Source organism: Ornithorhynchus anatinus, chromosome X2 (genome assembly GCF_004115215.2).
Source record: "Ornithorhynchus anatinus isolate Pmale09 chromosome X2, mOrnAna1.pri.v4, whole genome shotgun sequence".
Lineage (NCBI taxonomy): Eukaryota > Metazoa > Chordata > Mammalia > Monotremata > Ornithorhynchidae > Ornithorhynchus > Ornithorhynchus anatinus.
The window spans coordinates 22,204,970-22,223,467 of record NC_041750.1 but is presented as its reverse complement, the minus strand read 5'-3'; the positions used below and the strand labels follow the sequence as shown (position 1 = coordinate 22,223,467).

Genomic DNA, 18,498 nt, shown 5'->3' with positions numbered 1-18,498 from the left:
AAGCGCTTACTATGTGCAGAGCACTGTTCTAAGCGCTGGGGTAGATACAGGGTAATCAGGTTGTCCCACGTGAGGCTCCCAGTTAATCCCCATTTTACAGATGAGGGAACTGAGGCACAGAGATGTTAAGTGACTTGCCCACAGTCACACAGCTGACAAGTGGCAGAGCTGGGATTCGAACCCATGAACTCTGACTCCCAAGCCCAGCCTCTTTCCACTGAGCCATGCTTCTTTTCCCTGGATTCTTAGTGCCCCTGAATTTCACAAACCGTGGAAGTCACAGTCACTAAAGCAGGGCCAGTTTAAAAAATTATAGTAATAATTCTGGTCTTGGTTAAGCACCTTTTCTAGGCCAAATGCCATGCTAAACGCTGGAAATAATCGGTTCAGAGGCAGGTCATTGTTGCATACTAGGCTCACAATCTAAAGGAGAGAGAGAATAGGCATTTAACCTCCACTTTAGAGATAAGGAAACTAGCACAGTGGAGTAAAGTGATTTGCCCAAGGTCGCACAACAGACAAGTGGCGGAACTAGGCCAGGTCTCCTGACACCCAGGCCCATGTCATTTCCACTAGAGAACATGAGGCAGGGAAAGATTTGCCACTCCCTCCCGATTCATATGATTTTATCATGTCACACAGGTGCTGTTCCCAATCCAAGCAGAGGAAGGCTGGATCCTTTTGAATTTTCATTCACGGCCATCGCTTCTAACAATGCACCCCAAAGAAGCTGCCAGTATAAGATCATCATGGACAGAGAATGTGTCAACTGTTTATACTTCTTAAATTCTTAGTACAATGAATGGCACCCAGTGGGCACTCAAAAAAAATATTACTACTTCACCTATTACTACTACTAATGATAATAATAATAATGATGGCATTTGTTAAGCGCTTACTAATGTGTCAAACATTGTTCTAATCACTGGGGTGGATGCAATTTAATCAGGTCAGACACAGTCCCTGTCCTGCATGGGGTTCACAGTCTAAGAGAATTACTACAACTACTCCTACTACTCACTTTCTGAAAGTAGCCAGCCCTGGATTTCAAGGAATTTCATACTCGAGGCACTTAGTAAGGAAAAATGTCATTTCTCTTTCCCTGGTTATCGATCTCAGTATTTCTGCTTTTCATTTTCAGGGGCAGGAAATACATGCCTCCAAGAAACAGCACTGGTACAAGAGCATCTTGAAAACTTAGAGAAGAGTAATGAAAAGGAGGAAAATCTGCCAGCCTGCTGAAAACCTGGAGTTCTCACTGAGGTGACCCTCTTCACGAGACGATGTTCCCGCATTCCTTGGCCTGCTGAGAGAGGAACGGGAGAAAATGTGGACAACGGTGAGTTGTGACCGAGCGAAAACACACTTCACAGGAGACCTGTTTGTCTAATGTAATTCAGCCAGGACACACGAGTAATTTCAAGGAAAATAAATCAAACGCAATTGTCTTCCTATCCATGCATGCAGCTGAAGGGCAAAGGCACTGACAGTTTTGCTTTGGTATGACAACTTCTCACTGTTCAGGGCGGAATCCTGACATATTTGTCTAGAATGACTAATGCCGGGAAAAATTTCTCTCCTGGGCAGAATATTGCTCGGAGCTCATCGTACCGGGCACAACTCGACGTCTGTTTCACTCAGCCAACTCTCAATTATCCAGTTTGTGATCTCCTTTCTCCTGGCTCATGGCAGACAGTGTCACTGCTTGCTGGAAGTGGGTGGGGAGAGGAAGCCAAGGACTATTTTGGTCTTTGTCAACAACTCTAGTAAAATCATATGAAGCTATAGGCTGAAAGGAGGTTTGGGGATTACCTGTGGATTTTCAACGATGAGGGCTGTCTCGGTTCCCCATTTTGCCGCAGCTCATCGTGAGTTGGCTACACCAGGTCAATGAGGGAATCTCCTTTCAGGGTCAATGGATGAGCCTCATCCGGAGACTTCAGGACTGAGACCCTGTGAAAAGGAATCGATGATAGAGCTGACGGTTTGTGTGGTGCCATTTACACTCTTTCATGTCACTCATGTCCCGCTGGGGCACAGAGTGCAATGAGCCAGAAGGTGGGCAGGGGTGGCCCTTGATTTGCATTACATGCATTGCAAATTCCATGTGCGGTCTTCACCCATTTTAAGGCAGCAGCATGGCACAGTGAATAGAGCACAGACCTGGGAGTCAGAAGGTCGTGGGTTCTAATCCAGACTCCGCCTCTTGACTGCCGTGTGATCTTCGGCGAGTCGCTTCACTTCTCTGTGCTTCAGAAAGCTCTATGGAATCACATCTTGATTCCAGCCTCGGAAATGTGATGTGGTTCTCCTCGAGAAATTTTTGGAAGGTTTTAATCTTCCTACCTGATTCTTCTCCCATCCGCATGGATTTCCAGGTTCAAATTCAGCACAGTGGAATACTAAAATAGAATGAAAACAATGGCACTTTGTGTTGTTGAAAACAGATCATTTGGTTTCTTTTTAATGCTCTTGTTACTCATCTCGTGTAGAATGTGGTGATTTCATCCAGTTCATGATTGGCTAAGTCTTTGCAGAGGGCTGGCTCAAAAGGAATGCATCATTTAATCAATCAATCAGTAGAATTTATTGGGTGCCTTCAGAGTGCAGAATCCATCAGTCATCGTTATGGGCAGGGAATGAATCTGTTTATTATTTTGTACTCTCCTAAATAGTTAGTACAGTGCTCTGCACACAGTAAGCATTCAATAAATACAATTAACTGAATCATGGAATGAATTAAAGGAATTTATTGAGCACTTACTGTGAACAAAGCACAGCACTTAACTTTGGGAGAGTACGATGTATCAGAGTTGGTAGATGTGATTCCCTTCCCACTAGGAATTTACAGACTATAGGGGGAAACAGGTGTGGACGTAGAAGATAAGATGCCTGCCCACAAGGAGCTTACAATTTAACGTGTGGGTGCATGAGGAGTTTTTTTTGTTTTTAATTGGTATGTGTTAAGCACTTTCTATTTGCCAGGCATTGTTCTAAGGGCTGGGGTAGATAGAAGGTAATCAGGTTAGACACATGGGGCTATACAGTTGCCTGCTGTGTGACCTTGGGCAAGTCACTGCACTTCTCAGTGCCTCAGTTCCCTCATCCGCAAAATGCGGATTGAGACTGAGAGCCCCAAGGGAGACAGGGACTGTGTCCAACTAGATTTGCTTGTATCCACCCCAGGGCTTAGTAAAGTGACTGGCACATAACAAGCACCTAACAAATACCAACATTATCATCATCATCATCAGAATCATTATTATTAATCCCCATTTTATAGGTGAGTTTCTGAGGCCCAGAGAAGTAAAGTAACTTGCCCAAGGTAACCCAGAAGACAACTGGTGGAGCCGGGATTAGAACCCAGGTCCTTGTAACTCCCAGGCCTGGGTTCCATTCATTAGACGATGCTGCTCCTCCAGTTAGTGAGCATAATGGCCCACATGAAATGGGGTAGAGCTTGAGTTTGCTACCTTCTCTGGTATGGTATGTGTCAACCAGAAGTAATAGTAATAATGATGGTATTTATTAAGCGCTTACTATGTGCCAGCCACTGTACTAAGCCCTGGGGTGGATCCAAGCAAATTAGGTTGGACACGGTCCCTGTCCCAAGTGGGGCTGACAATCTCAATCCCCATTTTACAGACAAGGTAACTGAGGTCCAGAGAAGTGAAGTGACTTGCCCAAGATCACGCAGCCGACAAGTGACGTAGCGGCGTTCTAACCCAGGACCTTCTGACTCCCAGGCCCGTGCTCTATCCGCTAAACCTCGCCGCTTCGGTAGAAGCTGACTCTCCTGCTGACATCAGGGGTGAGATAGAATCGCGCCCATTTTACCCACGGAGAAAGTGAGGCGCATAGACGTAGAAGCTATCGACTCCAAATCGCTCAGAGGCAAAAGCTAGAACAGAAACTCTATCTCCTGACAGCAGGCTGTAATACTACCCCAAAGACCCCACGGACTGTCATCTGTAGCACACCCTGAGGTAGATTACATGCCGGTATCGTGTTTAATGGAGGGGTTCTCAGGCACCCCCATTCTTCTCTTTCTTACTGGCTCCCTCATAAAGACACATGACTTCACAAAGCCTTATCCCTCTTGCATACGTAAGCTCGATAACTCGTCCACGCGTAACTCCTGTCGGTTTAACAATTAAACATCTTCTCCTTCTCGTGATGTTAGTTTTATTGGGGAATAAATCACCACTAAAAGGCAATTTAGTGCAGACGGAAATTTTACTGGGGGATGCAGATCCCCTGGGTTTGTCTGGAAAATGAGAAACATATTCAAAGGCGAAGTGTCCTGCAGGGTGTAAGATTCGTGGGGGCTATACAGAGGCAAGTCTAGACTGAGATTTAACTTTCTCATTTCAATCCAGCAAACTAGAATTCCCTGAGATGTGATTCCATAAAGCTTTCTGTGTTTGATTAAGGAGGGTTACAGGATCCAGTTCGGCTACAGAAATTAGACTGTCGAAAAAGAACATCGTCCACTGCCTGGAAAGTAAACAGGAGCTGGAGTGAACGCAGCAAACCTGAGCTTAGCGGGCTTCTCCCAGCCCTGAGTTTCTTTCTTTCCACAAACTAGGCACTTTCCCTCACTGGAGGAGAGGGAAAGTGTGGCTTTTCTACGTCTTCTGTGGCTTTCTTTTCCCTCAGCAGGGGAATGTAAAATACGAAGCCTCAGACATTTCTCTTTAATGGCACTTGTTATCTCACTCCAAGAAAATAAGTCAAAATGAGACGGTCGCTTAGGGGAATTACTTTTGAAGGAAAGAATCTGAGGTCTGTGAAGGCATGGGTAATTTTTCACCCAATTTCCTCAGTTTCCTTCATCTGTAAAATGGAGATTCAAACCCTCCACAGTCCTACTAAGATTGCGAGCCCCAAATGGGACGGGGACTGTGTCCGATCCGATTAACTTATAGCTACCCCAGCGCTTACTACAGTGCTTGGCACACAGTAAGGGCTTAACAAATACCACTCTACTCTCATTCCTGGGAAGCAGCAAGTTGTTCCAGTGTCTTCCTCACAGAGCGAGCTCCTCTTTCAATGCCCTGGGGCCAGGATCCATGAGAAGCAGCATAGCCTAGGGGATAAAGCACAGGTCTGAGAGTCAGAAGGACCTGGTTTCTAATTCTGACTCTGCCACTTGTCTGCTGTGTCACCTTGGGTGAGTTATTTCACTTCTCTGTGCCTCAATTGCCTCAACTGTAAAATGGGGATTAAGACTATGAACCCCACGTGGAACAGGGACTATGTTCAATCCGATTTGCTTGTATCCATCCCAGAGCTTAGTACAGAGCCTGGTACATAGTAAGTGCCTAATAAATGCCACAGTTATAATTATTATCATTATTATTGGACTCGACTCTGAGCCAGGACTGACAAAGAAGATGGAGTCTACTGGGTTATTCAACCAAGCTGTCAGGGCAGGGTTGGGGTAGGGGAAGCATTACCTCTTCTCTGAGGTGCAGGTGACTCGACTCCTCTTACACATGATGTCATTCTCATTGTTCAGATCTCCTGATTCGCCTTTATTCTCTATTTCTTTGTTATTTCCCAGGCGTGCTTTAACTACATTTTCCCCTCTGGGATGTGTGCAGTTATGGCAATGCCGAAAAACATATAGCACATAATACTCAGCCCATATTAAGAGAATATAATTCAAGACCAATTAATTCCCTACTTGTCTAAGTCTGGCAGAAACCAGGTCGTTGATGCTAATGTCGTTCATTCGTCCAACCTCGTTTACTGAGTGTCTTTGGGGGCAAAATTCTGTCTTGGGTGGTAGGGGAATATAAAAGGAGAAGACGGACCCGATCCCCAGCCTCAAGGAGTATAGATATGATGAGAGAATACAGGATTAACACAAATCCGCAAACAGCAAATAGGCAGAAATCACAAGGCAGAGAGGTAAAGAGCAAAAGAAATGGAGTTGCATGCACAGGTAGAACAGCGAATTTACATATGTCAACAAAGCAATCTGGAAAGTTGAGGATCTGAAGCTTCAGAGATCGATCGTGCCGGTCCCGAAAGGCCTCGTGGAGAAGATGAGTAAAGTTTTGAAGGAGGGATGGGCTCGGTTGGAGGAAGAAGAGGTGGTAGAAGAGTCCAGACTGGAGGACAAGAGCGACCTCTGACTTGACAGTCGGAAAGGTGAGTTCTTGTGACGTTAGCAGGTTGACAAGCAGATGTGTAAAGAGATGAGCGTGGATTGGTTTAAACAAGCTGTGTAATAATAATAATGTTGGTATTTGTTAAGCGCTTACTATGTGCAGAGCACTGTTCTAAGCGCTGGGGTAGATACAGGGTGATCGGGTTGTCCCACGTGAGGCTCACCGTTAATCCCCATTTTACAGATGAGGGAACTGAGGTATAGAGGAGTTAAGTGACTTGCCCACAGTCACACAGCTGACAAGTGGCAGAGCTGGGATTCGAACTCATGACCTCTGAGTCCCAAGCCCAGGCTCTTTCCACTAAGCCACGCTGCTTCTCAACTCGATTTGCTTGTATCTACCCCAGCGCTTAGTACAGTGCCTGGCCCATAGTAAGTGCTTATTATTATATTATTTATATTTATTATATTACTAATAAAAACAGTTGGGATCCTCTGCTCTGTCCTCCCATTATATAGAGAGGTCATTACTCTAGGAGTCTAGCCCCTAAAGTCTGGTTGTCCTCAGCTAACATTTTGCTTCCAAGTAATGTTAAAAATGACTCACAAACAGCGGACCCAGTCAAGACTTCAGCCGTCTAGGTCTCTGGCAGGGGAGATGGGAGGACCCAGACACTTGGACCCGCAGCCTCTAGTGACGCTGAATCGGTTAAGTACTTTATGGTCTGAGATCTGGACGGACGGAGTCCAAGGGGCAGCTGCCAGCAGCAGGCCTAATTCGGAGAAATGGCATTTGTAAACTCCCAGCTGCTATAGAGTTACCGTGGAAAAAGTCACGCAAAGTGAGAGAAAGAAAGTACTTTGTAATGATTTTGCCCAAGGCACAGTGCCACCTGTTCAGAGGTTGTTTTTGCTATGCTGGGGACAAGGCGCGAAAGAAGCTGCCTGCTTTTCTGAGGGGAGAAGAATCCTGTTGTGGTCCATAAGCTTCTTAGGTTATGGAAACAGACCGGCTGGGGATCGTTCTATCGGATTTGCTCCCGAGGAAATAAGTGGCAGACGGGTTTTGAGAAAAGAGAAGCGGTGAGGCCTAGGGGAAAGAGCACAGGCCTGGGAGTCAGAGGACCCGGTTCTAATCCCAGGTCTGCCACTTGCCTGCTGTGTGACCTTGGGAAAATCGCTTAACTTCCCCGTGCCTCAGTTTCCTCACCTGTAAAATGGGGAGTAAATGTCTCTTCCCTCTCCCCTTTATGACCGTGAGCTCCATATGGAACAAGGACTGTGTCTGACCTGATTATCTTATATCTACCACAGTGCTGCTCTCTTTCCATTAGGCCATGCTGTTTTTCATTACAAAGTAGCTCAGAGCCAGATGCCTTTTTAAAATAATATTTTTAGAGTACTTGTTAAGCACTCACTCTATGCAAGGCACTGTATGAAGACGAGATCGTCAGAGTGGACACAGTCCATGTCCCATATGGGGCTCACAGATTTAATCCCCATTTTACAGATAAGGCAACCGAGACACAGAGAAGTGAAGTGACTTGGCCACGGTCACACAGCAGACATGTGGCAGAGCCGGGATTAGAACCCAGGCCCTCTGACTGAGTCTGGGGCTCTTACCTCGAGGCCATGCTGCTTCTCCAGAGCCCCTGAGAGCAGCACTCATCAGCCGTGAACCACAAGGGTTTTGGCACCTTCAAGTTTTGCATCACCCAGTTAGATGCCGGGGTCGCCTGTGGAATTAACCTGCTGGGGAAAGCGGCTCTTCCAAAATATTGACCGGGACCACAGAATAAGAGACAGCAGTATTCACTGCCATAGGATCACCGGGTTCAAATAAAACCTCTTTGGTCTTGATGTAGACGGGTGGCAGGAGGTTTATTTGCAGCCATACATTTGGGCAGGCAGCATTTTGTTCTAGCTGCAAAAGTTGGCATACTTTGTGAGGAGAGGTGATCTGAGCTAAGTGGATTGGTTTGGTAGCGGTCTTGTTCAATTCAGGCACTGTGTTGTAATAGTAGTAGTTAGTAAAAGTTAGCAGTAGTAATAATGATATTTATTGAGCACCCGCTCAGAGCCGTACATTAATCTAAGCGCTTGGGAAAGCACAAGCGAACCACAAAACAGTTCGTTGCCCCCAAGGAGCTTATACTCTAAGGTAGGGGAGCCAGTCACAACAATATTTGACCCTCACGTGGGACAAGGACTGTGTCTGATCTGATGATCCTGATTCTACCCCAGGGTTTGACACATGATAGATGCTTACTAAATACACCGATATTAATACAACAATCTTACAAACAACTGAGAACAGGAATCAACCCATCAAAAATGATCTACTTTCCAGTTAAATAAATAATACCAGTAAACCACTTGTGACTTGCTGCTCTAATCCAAGTGGCCCCGGGGGCGAGCCAAGCTAAAGTAGACTTTATTCTTTGCTGAGAAGTCCAGGGAGGACCTCAGAGTTTTGCCAACCAGGCCAAACCAGGCTAAACCAAGCTTTATCCCAGAACCCCCCTGCAGCTGCACAGACCTGAATGGGACCCCTCTGCCCCGAGCAGAGCCGAATTTGTGTCCCTGCTAGTTAAGTGCCTGCTCTCAGCCATTGTTTTCAGGGTGAGTTAATCGAGGCCTTCCAGGGACATTTGGGGAGAGAGGGAGGAGGTCACCAGCCATGTGTTGAATAGAAAGCTGATTGCCGATTGACAATAGCTATTGTTCGTTACCTATTGGTCCATTTCCTAGCATTTAAGCTAAGTGGTCAAAAGAAGAGAGGCCAGCGGGAGAACTGAATCGGTCCATTTTGCTAGTGTTTCCTCTGGTCTGAGAGCCCTGCTTTGTGTTTACAAGCCCTTATGGCATCACCCCATCGGCTTTGTCCAGTCAGGTGGATAAACAAAAGGGCCAAAGCCAGGAAGTAACCCGAGAAGGAAAAATGTGCTTGGCCTGCTGTCAGTAACAGCATGCTGGCATATTAGAACCATAATCCAATAAGAACGACAACAACAACATCAAAATTGACTCGGCTCAGCAACTTATATATTAGTTGTTTTTTCCCTGACACAGATAATTCTCAAAAGAATAGGACTTTGGCCTATTTATTTGCTTTCACCAGAAGGGAATGCTGATTGCTCTAGCCTTTCTTCCAGTCTGTAGTAAAGATAAACATGCAAACTCTTGTCTTGTCTTATGCCGAGTGGTCTCCCACCCATAGCGATGCCGTGGACACATCTCTCCCAGAACGCCCCACTTCCACCTGCAATCATTCTGGGAGTGGATCCACAGAGTTTTCAAGGTAAAAATATGAAAGTGGTTTACAACTGCCTCCTTCCACGCAGTAAACTTGAGTCTTCACCCTGGATTCTCTCCCATGCGAACTCTAGCTGGGGACTAAAAGTAGGTTTGCTATTAGAAGGCTGGTCTACTGAGGCTGGTATTTCAACCCATGGTGACCGGGTGTCAGAGTATTCTTATGATGAGGATTTTTTTTTTGGTGTATTAGACTGTGAGTCCCACATGGGAGAGGGACTATATCCACTCTATCTTGTATCTAATCCCAGGGTTTAGCGCAGTGCCTGGCACATAGTAAGCGCTTAACAAATACCACCATTTATTATTATTATTAGTTATGTTTTCCATATTGGAGCTGTTGTCAGTTAAAAAATCAATGCACTTTTTAAGAACCTCATGAGTGCAAAGGAGTTCGTTGTGGGCAGGGAATGAGTCTGTGATACTGTTCTCTCCCAGGCACTTAGCACAGTGCTCTGCACACAGTAATTGCTCAATAAATACGATTAAGGAGGGGTTATTACTACTACCTAATACTACTGTTATTTTATCCTTACTACTAATTTCTACTACTATAAGCGTGGCTTAGTGGAAAGAGCCCAGGCTTGGGAGTCAGAGATCCTGGGTTCGAACCCCTACTCTGCCAGTTATCAGCTGTGCGACTTTGGGCCAATCACTTAACTTCTCTGTGCCTCAGTTACTTCATCTGTAAAATGGGGACTAAGACTGTGAGCCTCACGTGGGACAACCTGATAACCTTGTATCGATCCCAGCGCTTAAAACAGTGCTTGGCACTTAGTAAGCGCTTAATAAATGTAAGCGCTTAATAAATACCATCACTATTATTATTATTGACTGAGTTGTGAGACCACAGCAGAAAGAAGACACTCATTGTCTGCCCTGGGGGAGTTTAAGGTCTAATAGGGAAAACACTTAGTGGTGACCTCTAGCAGGGCAGGTGGTCAATCCTACAGAGGCAGAGACAAGAAAATGGGGACACAGTCCCTATTCCAATATGTGACCCCAAGTCTAACCGGTGAAACCTCTTCACATGTCCCGCAAAGTGAAACTGGGCTGTGATTTGCATTGACTCAATGGTGGTGAACTGACCCAATCAACCAATCCATCGATTAACCAGTGAGCACTTACTGTGTGCAGAGCACTGTACTAAGCGCTTAGGAGAGTCCAATACAACAGAGTTGGTAGACATGTTCCCTGCCCACTAATACCTCAGTGATAGTAATCGAGCAATCAATTGTGATTACTGTCTGCAAAACACTGTACTAAGCTCTTGGGAAACCGTAATAGAATTGTGGATATCATTCCTGTCCTCAAGGATCTTAAAACTCCCTGGGGAGAAGGACATTATCATCAATGAATAAGTAAGTTATAATATATACAAATACCACAGGCATGATAATGGAAATGCACAGGAGGTCAAACAATTCACCGCCAACTCAAAATGGATTGATTCATACCATCTAGGGGTATGTGGAGAACTTCTCTGAGCAGCCAGTTTTCTCTAACGGTTCATTAATCTCAGATCTCCAAACTGGTTGCTTACTTCCAAAACTACTTCAGAATCTGCCATGTTGCAAAGACAGATGTATTCAAAACGTCAGGGCTAGTTTGCATCCGTTGTATTCTTAGCAACCAACGGAGCTAATTAAGCAGAACAACGAGCACTCTTCTTCAAAAGTCTTCACAGGCTCCTTGGGTATTTCAGAACTTGGTGCAAAATCTGAACCTTCTGTGCTTTCAGACCTCCAATACATCACTTCCACCTGATATCCCCTTTTCTGAATCTTTCATCCTGTCTAAATTTCTCAACCTTCTCTAGAACCTTTCTCCGGGCATCTAACAACCAATTATTCTGCCTTTACTACCTGGAGAGAATTATGGGCCCAACTCCCAGGACTCTTTGGGAAGCAGCGTGGACTAGCGGGAAAAGTGCAGGATTGGAGTCAAGAGACCAGGTTTCTAATTCTGACACTGCCACTTATCTCGGGTTGACTTCGGACAAGTCACTTAACTTCTTTGCCCTCAATTTCCTCATGTGTAAAATGGGAATTAAATTCCTGTTCTCCTTCCCCTTTTGAATAACATGTGGGACAGGAACTATATCTGATATAGGCATCTAATATATATCTGATATATATGCATTATAGGCATGGAATGTGTCTACCAACTCTGTTTTATTGTGCTCTCCCAAACATGTACTATAATGCTCTGCACAGAGTAAGTGCTCAATAAATACAACTGATTGATGTGATTAGATTGTTTCTACCCCAACACTCAGCACATTGTAAACCCTTAACAAGTACCATCATTATTAGTCTCTATTTTAACTCTTTTCTTTTTCTCATTCATGATTTATGAATGCATCTTCCACCACCAAAGGCTCCCGACTTGCTTTCTACTTGTGCAGCTGTCCGCTTCCATTTACGTCTTGAGGATCCAAATTCCCCAGAAGCATCCTCTTCTCGGGATCATCATCAATTTTGAGGGCCCTCCATGTGCTGAAAACCATTCAGAAAATTCAGAAGTGGCCCCTGCCCCAAGAGGATTATGTTGTCTAGAGGATGAAGAGGCTGCATCAAGCTCTTCAGTGCCTTTCCCGAGAGACACTGTTCCCAACCTTCCTCTCAGGTTTCATCACGGAGCAGCAGTGGGACTAGAAATTACTTACTCGGAGAAACTTGACTATGTTGCTGTTAGATCATTTTCATGCCACCGAATGATTTACACTCTGATGAGGCTACGGTATCCCAGAAAGGCATTAATTCACCCCCTCATATTTCCATCCTCGCCATCGGGATGAGAAGTAGCGAAGCCCAGTGGAAGGCATAAGGGACTGGAAATCGAGACGTCTGCGTTTAACCCGGCTCCACAACTTGCCTTCTGAGTGACTTTGGGCAAATCACTTCTTTATGCCTCAATTCCTTCATCTGTAAACTAGGGATTATTATTAGTAATAGTTGTAGTAGTAATAATAACTGTGGTATTTATTCATTCAATTGTATTTATTGAGCACTTACTATGTGCAGAGCACTGTACTAAGCCCTTGGGAGAATACAATACAAAAATAGACACATACCCTGCCCACAACGAGCTTACGGTCATGTGGAGGGCAGTATTTGTTAAGTGTTTACTATATGCCATGTAATGTACTAAGAATTGGGGTAGATACAAGATAATCAGGTTCCACAAGGGGCTCACAGTATAAGTAGGAGGAAAAGCAGGTATTGAATCTTCATTTTGCAAATAAGGGAACTGAAGCCCAGAGAAGTTAAGTGACTTGCCCAAGGTTACATATTAGATAGGATTAGAACCCAGATCCTCTGATTGCCAGGCCCATGCTCTTTCCACTAGGCAAACGCAGCTTTCCATTAAATACCTCATCTCACTCCCTCATAGACAAAGAGAACTATATCTGATTGTACTCAGCACAGAACAAAATTAAATATATTTAAACACGTAATTACCACCGCTATGATTAGGAAGCCTGAATTTCCCTCTCAGTCCATAATTCTTCATTATCGTTCCCTTGGTCTACAGTCCTAATCATACTCTCTACCACAGTTACTGTGCTATATTTGTGGTCATCATTATACTCAGCCACTGAAGAAGGTTCTCCCCAAGTCAGAATCTATCATATTTATCGAGTGCTTATATTGTGTGCAGAACACTATACTAGGTGCTTGGGAAGGTACAGTATAATAGAATGGGTAGACTCATTCCCTGCCCACAACAAGCTTCCAAAGAACTCCTAACTCCTCTCCAGGGAAGTTTTCTGTCACTTGCCTAAGCTGTATCTTCCTCGATTTTTAAGTTCTTTTGCAAAAGTAAGTGGCTGCAAGCTATTTTCCTGGTTTGATATGAAGATATTTGGATCATGTCTACTAACTCTATTATACTCTCCCAAATGCGCAGAATACGTTGCACATGGTAAGCACTCCTTAAATATTAATGACTTTTTTTTAACCACACCACCAAAGTTGAAAATTTAGCTTGCCCAGAGATAAAAAGAAAATACTCTGAACAATTTTCCTGGAATGCAAAATATTTATTGATTTCAGAAAATTATGAGAAAGGAACATAAAAGAAACTTCAGTTCCATAAGTTTTCCCTTAAGTATATCTGATACTTCTGGGATTCTTTTCAGGCTCAGTAGCAGAACCATTCACATGCAAAATTAGAAACAAGAAACAGCAGTGGACTTTTCCCTGGAAAAACGGGCAAGAAGGATGACCAAGTGCCGTTTCCTCCACTTCTTTACCTCGTTTCATTTAATTGGAGCCTGTGGCTGAATTCCATCATTAGACGATGAGGAAATACACATTTGGAGATAAAGCGCAATTAATGTTTTAATCACCTCAGTGCGTAAAAGGGAAAAAGCTAATTAAGAGGGAATTTAACAGAATCAGAGAGGTCACGGGTGTTCCACGCATTCAGAGAACAGTAGCAAAATCATATTGAATCGTATTATTGGTTGACAGTGTCTCAGTCTGGAAAAGACATTAGAAGCAATGTTTTCTTGATTGACAACCACTATATTTTCCAGGAGTAAAGCTATGTTATTACCCTCAGGTGTATTACACATTAATTTCGGCCTTCAGTTAAAGGAGAATAAATCTAGGGCAAATTTTTCCACCTCTCATAACAATAATAATAATAATGATAATTGTGGTGTTTGTTAAGCCCTTACTATGTTCCCCGCATTGTACGAACAGCTGGGTTGTTACAAGGTAATTGGGTTGGAAACAGTCCCTGGCCCACACAAAGCTGACAGTCTTAATCCCCATTTTACAGATGAGGTAACTGAGGCATAGAGAAGTGAAGTGATTTGTCTATGGTCAGGCAGAAGACAAGTGGTGGAGCCAGGATTAGAACCCAGATCCTTCTGACTCCCAGGCCCATGTTCTATCCACGAGGCCATACTGCTTCTCATTCGTCTACAACCTCAAAGGTGATCATACCTCCGACACTGACCCGATGGAATGGCAGAACATGGGGTGTGATGTGAGGCAGAGTTGGATCCAAGGCTGCACATCCACCCACAAAACAGAAATACAAGGAGATAAGCACGACCACGCCCTCTCCCAAGCACTTAGTACAGTGCTCTGCACACAGTAAGCACTCCATAAATACGATTGAATGAATGAATGAATGAATGATCACACAGGCACGTCTTTTCATAGCTCTGGCTGTACATTTGAGAAGAGGAGAGTTAAAAGGAAATTTAGATCATGGGGCTATTGTTGTTCCTTGAGACATTCCTTACGCGAAATCTCATTTCTTTCCTGTTACCCAACTCTTCCTTCAATTGCAAAAGAGACAGGGACAAGGGAGAAAACTTAGAACAAAAATGAACAGCACAAATCCGGGATGGGGGTAGTCTAGATAGGAACAGGTAGGAAGACCTGCACCTTCACAACTGCTTTACTGAAGTCAGTCAGTCGATCGTTCCTATTAATAATAATAATTATGATATTTGTTAAGCGCTTACTGTGTGCCAGACACTGTACTAAGTCCTGAGTCCTTACTGTGTGCTTACTAAGCACTCGGGAGAATACAGCACAACAATAAACAGACACATTCCTTGCCCACAACAAGCTTACAGTCTAGAGGAGGAGACAGACAATAATATAAATAAATAAATTACAGACATATACTTAAGTGCTGTGGGACTGGGAAGGGGGATGAGTTAAGAGGGCAAGTCAAGGCGACACAGAAAGGAGTTGAAGAAAAGGAAAAGGCGGCTTAGTCAGGGAAGGCCTCTTGAGGCCTTGCCTTCAATAAGGCCTTGAAAGGCGGGAGAGTAATTGTCTGTCGGATATGAGGAGGGAGGGCGTCCCGGGCCAGAGGCAGCATGTGGGCGAGAGGTTTGGCGGTGAGACTTGGTGCTGGGTTTTGCCAACTGAAGTATTAGGTATGTTGTAAAATAGGGATAAGGATAATAATACTGATGGTATTTGTTAAGAACTTACTATTTGCCAAACACTGTACTAAGCACTGGGGTAGGTACAAGGTAATCAGATTGTCCCATGTGGCGCTCACAGTTCTTAATCCTCATTTTACAGATGAAGTAACTGAGGCACCGAGAAGTTAAGTGACTTGCCCAAGGTCACACAGCAGACAGGAGTCAGAGCCGGGATTAGAACCCATGCCCTCTGACTCCCCAGCCCATGCTCTTGCCACTAGGCCATGCCCCTTCTCCAAGAATGCGAGCCCCAAGTGGGGCAGGGACTGTGTCCAACCTGATTAACTTGTACCTAGAACAGTGCTTGGCACATAGTAGGCGCTTCACAAGTACCATAATTATTATTAATTATTAAACAACCATAGAAGAGAACAATTGAAGAGAGATGGTTCGGGCATCAGAGGAGTCCCCAGAGGAGCAGATAAGCCCCCAACCCCACCCAACCCAGTACAACAGAGGTTTAGTTCTTGCTCTCCCCACTACATCACACTGGTCCTTGGGCCTCATGGAGGCTCCATCCCGGGACACGAAGAGCCATTCCTTGAGGTGGACTGGAGTCAAGCCCGGAACCTCCGACCATGGGGAGTTCGAACCCTATCCCTCTCTTAATGAAGTTTCATTCATCAAGCTTAGTACTCGGTGTGGTCAGGCCACAGTTACTCATCCACATTGCTCTGTTAAAACATCTATTTCAGGCTCCCCTACTCACAAACAACTCTTTGGGGTTTTTTTTTAACGTGGATCTGGTCCCTGTGGGAAGCAATCTCACCCGCTGTAGAAAGCAGATGGCGTTTTCTCTTCAGCCCCTATGGGATTTCAATTAAGATGTTGTTTTCTGAGCATAACGCGTGTCCTCGCCGTCATCCGCACGCCCACAACTCTCTTTGATATTGGGCAGAAATAACAGACCAAGGCTCCCAAATCAGGCACTGGGTCTGACAGAAAGTCAAATGGAAACATCTTCCCCGTGGGTGGGTCGCTGTTGGATTTTCCTGGGCGCTCAATAGTCTGATATCTGTGTTCTGTGGTATGGCCACCTAAGAAGCTGTTGGAAGGAATAACCAGGCTCTACGAGTACCAGACGGAAATACGCCTTAAGGGATGGGATACGTTCTTGTTGTTCATTATGGCCTTTTATTACGCGAAGCCTGGTTTACATAGCAGCCACACAAATACAGTTCTGTATAATAATGTAATGTGTACGCTATGTGCGTGTTTATTATTTCCTCATAAACAACATCTGGGGGAAAGAGTTGGGAGGAAAGAAGGAGAAACATCATCGTGGTCACAGCAAACCTATTACTTCCCCGCTGGATGAAGCTCCAGATTTAGTCAACCGTTATTTGTGTCAGAGTATCATGATTCTGGATCGTTATTTCCCATGGCATAAGAGGTGGTGAGAGATATAAAGCAGCTACAATTCTAGCAGCCTTTCCAAGAGACACCAAACCCAAATCTGGACCCTTTCGTGTTACTAGGGGCTAGATTTTCAACTTTCGCTGAACCTGGGCCTTACTTGGGAGGTTGCCAGTGATAAGTAAATAAATGTTGTCAAGTTGTCCTACCTGGGGAGAGGAGAAAGCCAGAGCCATGTGGGGTTTAACTTAATAACGATAGTATTTGTTAAGCACTTACTATGTGCCAAGTACTATTCTAAGCACTGGGGTAGATACAAGGCTATCAGGTTGTCCCACGTGAGGTTCACTGTCTTAGTCCCCATTTTACAGATGAAGCGACTGAGGCACAGAGAAGTTAAGTGACTTGCCCAAAGTCAAACAGCTGACAAGTGGCTCAGTGAGAACTCGAACCCACGACCTCTGACTCCCAAGCCCGTGCTCTTTCCCCTAAGCCACGCTGCAACTTGACAGTTACAGCATTGTTAGGCTAAGAGAGGAAAAAGGGAGAGGGAGAGAGAGAGAGAAAGAAAGAGAATGAAAGAGAGCAAAAGGGAGAGAGAGAGAGAGAGAGGGTGAAAGAGAGAGAGAAAGAGCAATAATCCATTCAAGATTTAGTTGGTTCTGGACATACTGTTGAGAACGATGATGCACAAACCACGAGAGCCCCAGCCGTGTCTGCCGGAGCAGCGATGTCATCGATTGCCTAAGCCAATGTTATGCCATCCTGCACTTTAAACTGAGACTACCATGATATGCCTCTGACACAAGGCACAAACGTCTTTGGATGACCAGTGGAGGATTTCAAAACTACATACCATAGGCATTAAAGGATCCTGGGATAGGAGAAGGATAAACGATTGCAGAACCAAGATCAATGATAACGAAGTAAGAAAGGTAATTCAGGTGCCTACAACTAGAAAGGAGCCCAAGTGAGGCTTTGGGTCTTGGGAAAATCAGGCAGCTATTTTCTTTATTTTTCAAAGGAAACGGAAAATTGAATGAAGAGAATGTGGAGGGAAAGTTTGAATTTATCCGTAAAGATGCAAATGGGTGGGTGTTCCTCTTTAAACAAAAAAGTCATGTTATACCCACCGGGCATGTGGTTTTTATGTAAAACCTGTAAAAAATAGTTGCTTAGTATAGGGCCTTCAACTTATTGTAGGAGGAAAGGCATCAGCAATCTTTTTCAGTTTCAGAGTGGGACCAAGAAAAGGTATGCACGTCACAGATAAATGTCATTTCCTACCGATGTTGTGCACGGGTATATATTTTTACGCACACGCACGTCGTCCTTCATACGCAAAGACGCTCACGATGATAAGTTCACCTCTGAAAGTGTGTGACTGAGAAGGCCGATGCTTTTGCACCGTTCTGACAACACTTTGCACACATAAAGACCACCCTTGCTGGGCTTTCATGTTGGTCTCTTGCGGCTCCTGGTGCTGCTCGGCTCGCGCCTCCCGGTCTCATGACCCTTACGAAACTTCCGCTCGAAAATAGCTGCTCCTTTCTCGATAGCAGCGTGTCATGCCGGTCTATCTGTGGCAACTGACTCCCAGTTTTCTGTGGGGATGCAACATCGACTGAGACTTTGCTTTACGGTGGCTTTAAAATGCTTCCTCTTTCTTCCCTACTTTCGGTTTCCTAATTTCAGCGCACGGGACTACTTGGGTGCCCTTCTGTCCCCCGTAATTTCCTCACGGCTC

At 44.7% G+C, this 18,498-nt stretch overlaps 1 protein-coding gene across 1 annotated transcript in view; it reads left to right on the top strand.

The window, feature by feature from the left end:
* Window positions 1-1,255: 1,255 nt before the first annotated feature.
* Window positions 1,256-18,498, top strand: part of NEDD9 (neural precursor cell expressed, developmentally down-regulated 9) — a 111,532-nt gene continuing 94,289 nt past the window's right edge. The window contains exon 1 of the mRNA XM_001514682.6: window positions 1,256-1,339. Coding sequence (XP_001514732.4) covers window positions 1,328-1,339 — 12 coding nt within the window. The 5' untranslated portion in view covers window positions 1,256-1,327. The remainder of the gene's footprint in view (window positions 1,340-18,498) is intronic.